The sequence below is a fragment of the Camelus dromedarius genome, chromosome 11 (genome assembly GCF_036321535.1).
Source record: "Camelus dromedarius isolate mCamDro1 chromosome 11, mCamDro1.pat, whole genome shotgun sequence".
Classification (NCBI taxonomy): Eukaryota; Metazoa; Chordata; class Mammalia; order Artiodactyla; family Camelidae; genus Camelus; species Camelus dromedarius.
Genome location: NC_087446.1, coordinates 57,781,919 through 57,790,532, shown reverse-complemented (window position 1 = coordinate 57,790,532; position 8,614 = coordinate 57,781,919). Strand labels below are relative to the sequence as shown.

Here is an 8,614-nt window from a genome sequence, read left to right as displayed (position 1 = left end):
CATATTTCTAAATGATAGAATTTCCCTTTTAAAAGAATTGACACAATTTTCAGTTCAGTGAAACAAACGAAGATGTCCTTGGTGGTTCTGTCTTTGACATTACTGATGAATCTCTTGTGTAATAGGACTTTGGGTAGAGAGAATGCAGAACTGAGGAAAATGTCCTCAGAGACACATGTGTAAATAACATTAGCATCAGAAGCAGGCCAGGCATGCAGTAAAAAGTCAGATTACAAGGCAGTGATTTGCTATGATTTTGATATCTTTTAAGGCATTTTTAAAATGATAAATTTATCCAATTTATTATTCCTGTAAAAAGTTCCCAGCCATAAATTATTCGTATTTTTTTCTGCTCCATTCTCTCTTTTCTTCTGGGATTCAAATTACAGATATGATAGACTGTAACATTGCACCATAGGTCCCAGCATCTCTGTAAATTAAAAACAGTTTCTATTTCTCTTTTATAAGGATTACAGAATTTGTTGTTCTAATTTCAAAATCATTTCCTTTCTCTTCTGTAATCTCTATTCTATAATTAAGCCAAAACTGTGACTTTTTTCTGAAACATAATGTATTTTTCATTTTAAACATTTTCCTTTTAAAACTGTGTTTTTTCTCTTTCTCTTCTGAGAAATCTTAACTTTTATCTTTCTTTATCTCATAAAGCACAATTGTGTAGACTGATTTAAAGTCCTTCTATAATTCTACACAATATCTGAGTCATCCTGGACTTTGTACCTACAGATTGTCATTTCTTTTGGGATGGGTCACATTTTACCCATTCTTTCTATCTCCAGTAATTCTGGATTATATCCTGCACACTGAATATTACAGAACTTAAACTCTGTGTTCTGTTATATTCATCTGGAAAATGTGAATGATTTAAGTTGGCTATAAACCTCACAGGGTTTCCCAACTTCAAAAACTACGACTACAAGCTGATTCTTACCTTCTGTAGTGTTGGTTGAAATCTCAGTTTAGTATTTTAAGCCTTTGCTAAAAGAGTTTTTCTTTTGTTGTTGTTTGAACCATGGGTATGTGGTTCAGCGTTCATCCTGAAATGTGTGAATGCTTATATACGTAATAAAGGTGAGCGCTTCTCTGACTCTCTCCAGAATTCCTACATCTGTCTCAGACCTGCCCAGATACTTTCCCATGTATTCTGTTATTTTATAGAATATTCTATAAATGTCAGTTATTTCCTGTTGGTTGATGGTTTATGGTGATCTTTTATATCCTTGCTGATTTTCTGCCTAGAAGTTCTGTTACTGAGTGAGGAGTATTTAAGTTTTCAGCTGTAACTGTAGATTTGTCTAGTCTTCATTTGTCATGTCAGTTTTTGCTGCAGATATCTGAAGTTCTGTTTTAGGTGCTCTGTTAGTTGGCTAGGGCCTCCATAACAACACAACATAACCTGGTGGATTAAAACAACAGAAATGCATTGTCTAACAGTTTTGGTTGCCAGAATTCCAAAATCAAGGTGTTGGTAGGTTGGTTTCTTCTGAGCATTCCAAGGAAGAATCTCCTCCATGCCTCTCTCCTAGCTTATGGTGCAGTCAGTATCCTTGATGCTCCATCACTGCAGTTTCAGCCCTCTAATTTCTGCCTCCACTGTCACCGTGCTGTCTTCTTCCTCTATGTCTCTGCTTTCATATCATCTTCTCATTGTTTGTGTCTGTCTCTGTATCCAAATTTACCCTTTTTATAAGAACATCTTGTATTGGAACAGAGCCCATCCTGATGACCTGATCTTAACTTGGTAGGAGGTGGGGCTGAAGAAGGAGGGGTTAGGGCCAGAGCCAGGTGTGAAATAGGGCTTCTCTTCTGCTCAGTGGCCATCACCTTTTTACTGGGGGCTGGGTCAGGCCCCAGGTTTCTGGAGGTCTGAGGGTTGGGTCGGAGCTGACTTTGTTCACTTTAAGTTTGTGCTCTTTCCCCCTTCATCCCAGAGTGTGTGAGATTTTGCGTGTGTCCTTTAAGAGCAGAGTCTCTGTTTCCTGCAGCCCTCCATCTGTCCCATAGGCAAGCCTAGCTGGCCTTCAAAGCTAGATATTCTGGGAGCTCATCTTGGTGCAGGATCTCCAGATTGGGAACCTTGTTGTGAGGCTCAGGCCTCTAGCCCCTTGGGGAGAACATCTGCAGTTGTGATTATCCTCCTGTTACTTGTGGGTCACCTTCCAGGGCTGTGTGTCTTGACTATACATGGCCTCTGCCTCTCCTACCATGAGTTTCTTCTTTATATCTTGAGATATCTCTCTCTCTCTCTCTCTCTCTCTGTGTGTGTGTGTGTGTGTGTGTGTGTGTGTGTATGGGGGGGAGGAGGGAGGGAGAGAGGGAGAGAGAAGGAAAATCATAAAGAGGATTGGATGCCAGGGTGGCTGCCAAGCCATTTTTTTATGAAGTGATGAAAATCTTTAAGAGATGGGGATACAAATCTTACCAATGAAACTCAAAGTAAATTAACAGAGCCTCCAAAGAAGTATGCAAGTGGAAAAACAGGGAACACAATGCACAACGGAAATTAGCAAAATGTTCTATTCCCTCATCCAATGGAAGAAGTTTGAGTATAGGTGAGCAAGATAAAGTCTTTCCATTGCTGAAAAGCCTTCACATGCTCATATGGTCACCTGGGCAGAAATTCATTCATTCTCAGATGAACTCAAGACCACTGACTCATGTGGGTAACAAGTAGCCAGAGGCAATGATCAGATGATCAAAGATTCCAAAGCCATTTTTTAAAAGATCTAGAATATTTTATGAAGAAATAGCAGCACAAGCTTAATGAATCTTGACTAGTGTGGATTCTTGGAATGAGTAAAAAGGGATTAGTTCATTAACTTTAGGCCCTACTGAATAGAACAAATTATTTAGATTAATGATTCAAGGGGCTGCAAAGGTCTGTGAGCAGACATTGCCCGGTGTGCTATTGATGGTATTGTTGTAGTGGGTAAAGGCAGAGTTTGTGCAGGCCCACCCTGAAAGTGGTAATTCCTCCATTCCCTCTTTGACCCACAATTGAAATACTCCTTTTGATGTGGGGATATTGCACATGCAGACCACCTTAGACAAAATTTATGATGACCAGAAAGACAGACCTGAGTTAATATTGTTAGTTCAGACCATAACAGTTGTTGTAATAGATGAGTTCCCAATCTTGTGCATCTTTTATCAATTTATTCTCAGAATATTAAATTAATATTCAGGAAGCTGTACTTGAATTCTCAGTTGTCTCATGAGGTAAAAAATACCTTTGATGGAAACAAACAAGATTGATGTTATCCAAGGGAGTGATCAGTCAAAGGGAAGAAGTGAAAAGATGGGGTCAAAGTGGTAGTTGGCTAAATCAATAAGTTGTTTAGACAACTTTTGGAGAGTATGAAAAAGATGAATTATCAGGATTAACGAAAAGAATTAATTGTGAAATACCAATTGTAGGATGTGAGAAAGCCACTTTAGCTCCACATGGACATCTTAAAATGCTCATTCAGATTTCTTCAATTTATTTTAGCCTGAAAGATTATGATTGGCAAATTTTTGTACAGGGGGCTAAGTTTAGTCCCTCAGTTAGGCTTATGGAAACTGAAAGAGATTAGCTGAGGGACCAACATCTACTTGCACGAAAACCTTGAGGGTCTCTTGAATGTATTTCTTCTGATAAAGTTACTTTCGTGCTACCAGTGTACATAAAGGGTCAAGAAAAATTAAGTATTGCATAGACATGTTACATGCAGTGGACTCATTGAAAATTGGAAAGGGCCGTTTAAACACTAGCTATTTAAAAGAAGTGGTTGGCAAACATTAAAGGCTAGAATTTTATTTAAATAATTGCCTCCTCACAGTGAAATGAGAGGAAGTAATACAGGCACTTCCCTGGAAAGGTTTATAGGATCAGTAGATAAGAAAGCGGGTGGCTAGTACTACAGCTTCACAACTTTTTATATATTATTTTAAATACAAATTTTCCTCACATAGTCACATAAATTTATGTGTGTCTGAGGAGGAGGATGCCAGTAGTCAACCAAAATATCCATACCACCAAATTTAGCAGCATGTACCTGTAATGATACTTCGGGTGGGTCGTAATTTCAGCCTTGTACCCAGTGTAGCGCTAACTGTGAACGTGGCCCCCTTGCTAGGTGGCAGGAATAGTTCTGTGATACTTTACCTGTCGAATTTGGTGACAACTCCCTGCACAGAGGGCAGAGGGGAAGCATTACCAAGCTTGCTGTGACTGCCTGTCCTTTAGGTAAAGACTATAGAGGTACTGGAAAACCAAGCTCATTCATCATCAAAGTGAAGCTGACAAAGTCATTTCAACATGGACATCTGGAAGATAGAAGAGGGAAAACAGAGGGTGGCTGCCATGTTGGGTATTTTTATAGACCCAATCTAAAAATGGTGCACAGCACTTCCACACCCATTCTGTTAGCTGTAACAGAGGCTGCATAGCCACACTGAGCAGCATGTCAGAAAAATGTGGTGTAGCGTATTTCCAGCAGGTAACAACTGATATGTTTGGCAAATAGCAGTTTCTGCCAGATGGTGAGAGTACGCATCCTGAGTTTAGTTTCAGTGAAGAATAAAAGATGGAATAGTCAGGGTTCACAGTAAGCAAGTTTAAAAAGAAAATTATACAATGTCAATATGACTGGAGAATAAATTTTATAGGGACAAACAGTATCAGAAGCTTCAGGTTTTGTGCCAGATCATCTAATTAAGATTCACTGACTCATTTTTCCTTTACATCTTTGAGAGGAATACAGTTTTCTTAATTGAGTCAAGAAAAGCTTGCTTCACTTGTTTATTTCTCAGTGTGTAAATAAAGGGGTTCAACATTGGTGAAATAGAAGTAATGAGGAGCGAAATTCCTTTATTAATAGCTACCTCGTCCTTGGCTGACGGTTTGACATAAATGAAGATGCAGCTGCCATATGTGATGGAAACAACAATCATGTGGGAAGAACAAGTGGAGAAGGCCTTCTTCCTTTGCTGGGCAGAGGGAAACCTTAGAATAGTCCTGATGATATAAATGTAGGAAAGAACGACACCCATGAGAGTGATAATGAAGGTCAGCACCGCACACACTATGACCATCTGTTCTATCAGCCATGTGTCTGAGCAGGAGATCTTCAGGATAGGAGAAGCGTCACAGCAGAAGTGATCAATGACATTCGAATCACAGAATTCCAAGCCCAAACCCAGACTGATTGGTGGGAGTATGATGATCAATGCTGCTAACCAACAGAGGAGGAGGAAGTTCTTGCAGACTCTGCTGTTCATGGTGGTTGTGTAATGCAGGGGTTTGCAGATGGCCACGTAGCGGTCATAGGACATGGTGGCCAGGAGGAAAAACTCTGTTACTGCAAAGAGGTCTGTAAAAAACAGTTGACTGGCACAAGCATTATAGGTGATAGACTTGTCCCTGGATGATATGCTGTACAAGAATCTGGGCACACAAGCAGTTGTGAATGAAATTTCTAAGAAGGAGAAATTTTGGAGGAAAAGGTACATAGGTGTTTTGAGGTGGGAATCCATCAGAGTGAGGGTGATGATGGTTAGGTTTCCAGATACACTCAACATGTAGGAAAGAAATAGAAAGATGAAAAGCAGAATTTTCAGTTGAGTGTCATCCGTCAGCCCCAGCAAGATGAAGGTTGTTATTGTGGTTTGGTTTTTCATCCTCGATGGTTGTCTCTTGCCCCTTCTGCTTGAAACAATAAGACTTTGTATGAGGAACTCCAGAGTCCAGGTCAGTTTCTAACCTCAGGCGAAGTAAATCTGAGAGTGATTCCTATACAATTGGTTAGTGGAGAAGCAAGCACGCAGCACATGACAATGTTTCATCACCTCTTTGTGTCACAGAAACTGACTATTCATTTTAAAATCATTATTTCATACTGCTGCTTCTAATAAAGTACAACTTAGTTTGGTGTCAGTTCAGCATATCTTGTAAATATTATTGGAAAAAAATGTCTCTTTCAGTAAGTTGCTTTTGGGTCAACAAATCTACTTTCCCCCAATTTCTTATTTTCAAACATGCTTCTAGCAGAGAAGTACCCCTCAAATGGTCTTTGTTAAGATGCTGGCATTAAAGTTACGTGTGTGTTATTATTAAACTGGCAGTGAGTACTTATCACATAGTCTATCCTGTTTCAGCGTATCCAGTCCAGCTTCTCAGAAGTGTGTTTAGGACTTTTTTACTGGATATATTTTCTTAAAGATTCATTTAAATGCGCTACAGTCCAAACACTTTGAGGTTTCCCTCATAGAAAATTTATTTCAAATGTATGTATTTAGTATTTGTAATATATATCCTTGATTATATTTTCCGCCTACTGTTAGAATAGAGTATGTTACATATTTTTATACTTCCTAGGATATCCTTGTTCCTCAAAGAATTTCTCCCCAGTTTACAAGCTGAATTCTGGGATTGTATTCTTGGGTGGATTGCTTTGTTTTTGATTCCTTTGACAGGGAAAATCCTAGTGTACTCTAACTAGCTTCTGCAGTTTCATATTCTCTAGATCTTGAGAGCTTGCTTCTCTTTTCCCACCAAAGGGTTCTCATTCAGAACAGCTTTTTGGTATTAAAATTCTAAATTGAATTCTATTATTTCTTTCTAACCACATTTGATAATGATGTATTTTCACTCATTGTATGTTTTGTAATGTGTTTGCTTCAAAATTTATTACAGAGAAGAAAGGGAACGTTAGGAGTATATTTATAGAGCCGAAGAGCCCTGATTTTTAAAAATTCAATTAATTAATTAATTGTTGTATATTTATATTTTTATTGAAGTATAGTTAGTTTACAATGTTGTATCAATTTCTGGTTTACAGCATAATGCTTCAGTCATACGTGAACATACATATATTTGTTTTCATATTCTTTTTCACCATAAGTTACTATAAGACATTGGATATAGTTCCCTGTGCTATACAGTATAGACTTGTTTATCTATTTTATATATATTAGTTAGTATCTGCAAACCTCAAACTCCCAATTTATCCCTTCCCACCCCCTGTCTCCCTGGGAACCATAAGTGTGTTTTCTATGTCTGTGAGTCTGTTTCTGTTTTGTAGTAAGTTTGCCTTTTTTTTTAAAGATTCTCTGTATAAGTGATATCATATATTTTTATTTCTCTTTCTGGCTTTCTTCACTTGGAATGATAATCTCCAGGTTCATCCATGTTGCTGCAGATGGCATTATCTCATTCTTTTTTATGGCTGAGTAGTATTCCATTGTATATATGTATATACCACATCTTCTTTATCCAGTCATCTGTTGATGGACATTTAGGTTGTTTCCACATCTTGCCTATTGTAAATAGTGCTGCGATGAACATGGGGGTGCATGTGTCCTTTTGACATATCCCTGATTTTTAAAATGTTTTTGGTCAACCTTGTTTCAGCTTGAAATACACTTAGCCACATTATTATAAATGACATTTAGCAGTATCAGGTTTAGTAAGACTTGGCCATTTCTCATTTCTGCTTCTATATTTTCACTTACGTTCCATCTATGTGATAATTGTCTTCTTTGTCCTTTTAACCATTTATAGATTAACTCATCTGATTATTGTGCTAATTAAATTACTCTCAACAAGCCATGACTAGCCTCCCTCTTGTTTCACTCATTAAATGCATTTCAGCCTTCATTTAACTCAAACTCTCTGCTGCATGAGAGAGAATAAACTGCTAACTTAGGAAAGCCATGACAGCTTAACTTACACTATTTCACATTTTCCTGGATTTCTTCCTCCCACTCTATCTCCATTCTCCTTCAGGGTGCCTTTTCTTTTTCTAATCTTATCTACTTGTTGATTGACCTAAAATCTCTTTTCTAGGCAGTCCTTTCTTTCACTCTTCTCTCTCTAGGAGATTCTTATAAACAAGGGAACTTCAAATCAGGTATAATTCCCAAATTTATATCTGCAGAGAAAACACATCTTACAGTATTTTTGCTTTAACATTCAACTTATTTTTGGACATCTAGATCAGACTGAGAGGTTTGAATTCAGAGTTTTCCTTTTTCTTTTCTGAGTGTCCTTGGGCAGTCTGCCTAACTTCTTTGTTCTGTGCTTTTTTCATGTGCAAAATTGAGATAAAAATAGTATGCACGTTTTAGGGTTGTACTGATGAATTTAAATATGCAGCTAAAATATCTACAGCTGCATCTGGAATACAGTGAACACTCATTACTACTTACTATATGAGGCATTCTTACTTGTCTCTGTATTATTTCCTTTTGAGAGTCCTCTAGTTGTGTCCATTTCAAGATTTCAAACATAGTGCATGTTATTGTGATTCCTGCCCTGTCAGTCCTAAGTCATAAGAACAGTCTTAATTATATCTTTTTCTTTACTCCCATTTTCAGTTTCTCACCAGGTCTTGCCATTTCTGTTATCTTCTTGGTCCTTTTGCTTTTTCACTCCCAATACTAATTGTACCCTGGGTATCTTTATCTCATAGCTGAAATATTGTGAAAGTATACTGACATGTGCTTAACATATATCTCTGCTTTTCCCATTCGATATTTTAGAACCAATACAATCAGAATCATTTTTCTAAAGCCCAAATATGATTAATTCTCCCCTATATGTTGTGGAAAAAGG

General features: G+C 37.8%; 1 protein-coding gene across 1 annotated transcript; it reads right to left on the bottom strand.

The window, feature by feature from the left end:
• Nucleotides 1–4,740: 4,740 nt before the first annotated feature.
• LOC105100976 (olfactory receptor 6C2) lies at nucleotides 4,741–5,679 on the bottom strand. The gene has a single exon (XM_010994063.2). The coding sequence runs from the start codon at nucleotides 5,677–5,679 to the stop codon at nucleotides 4,741–4,743; it is 939 nt and encodes a 312-aa protein (XP_010992365.1).
• Nucleotides 5,680–8,614: the final 2,935 nt, after the last annotated feature.

Excerpts from the sequence above, each read along its gene's own strand:
- LOC105100976 (XM_010994063.2), bottom strand. The coding sequence starts at position 5,679 with ATGAAAAACCAAACCACAATAACAACCTTCATCTTGCTGGGGCTGACG.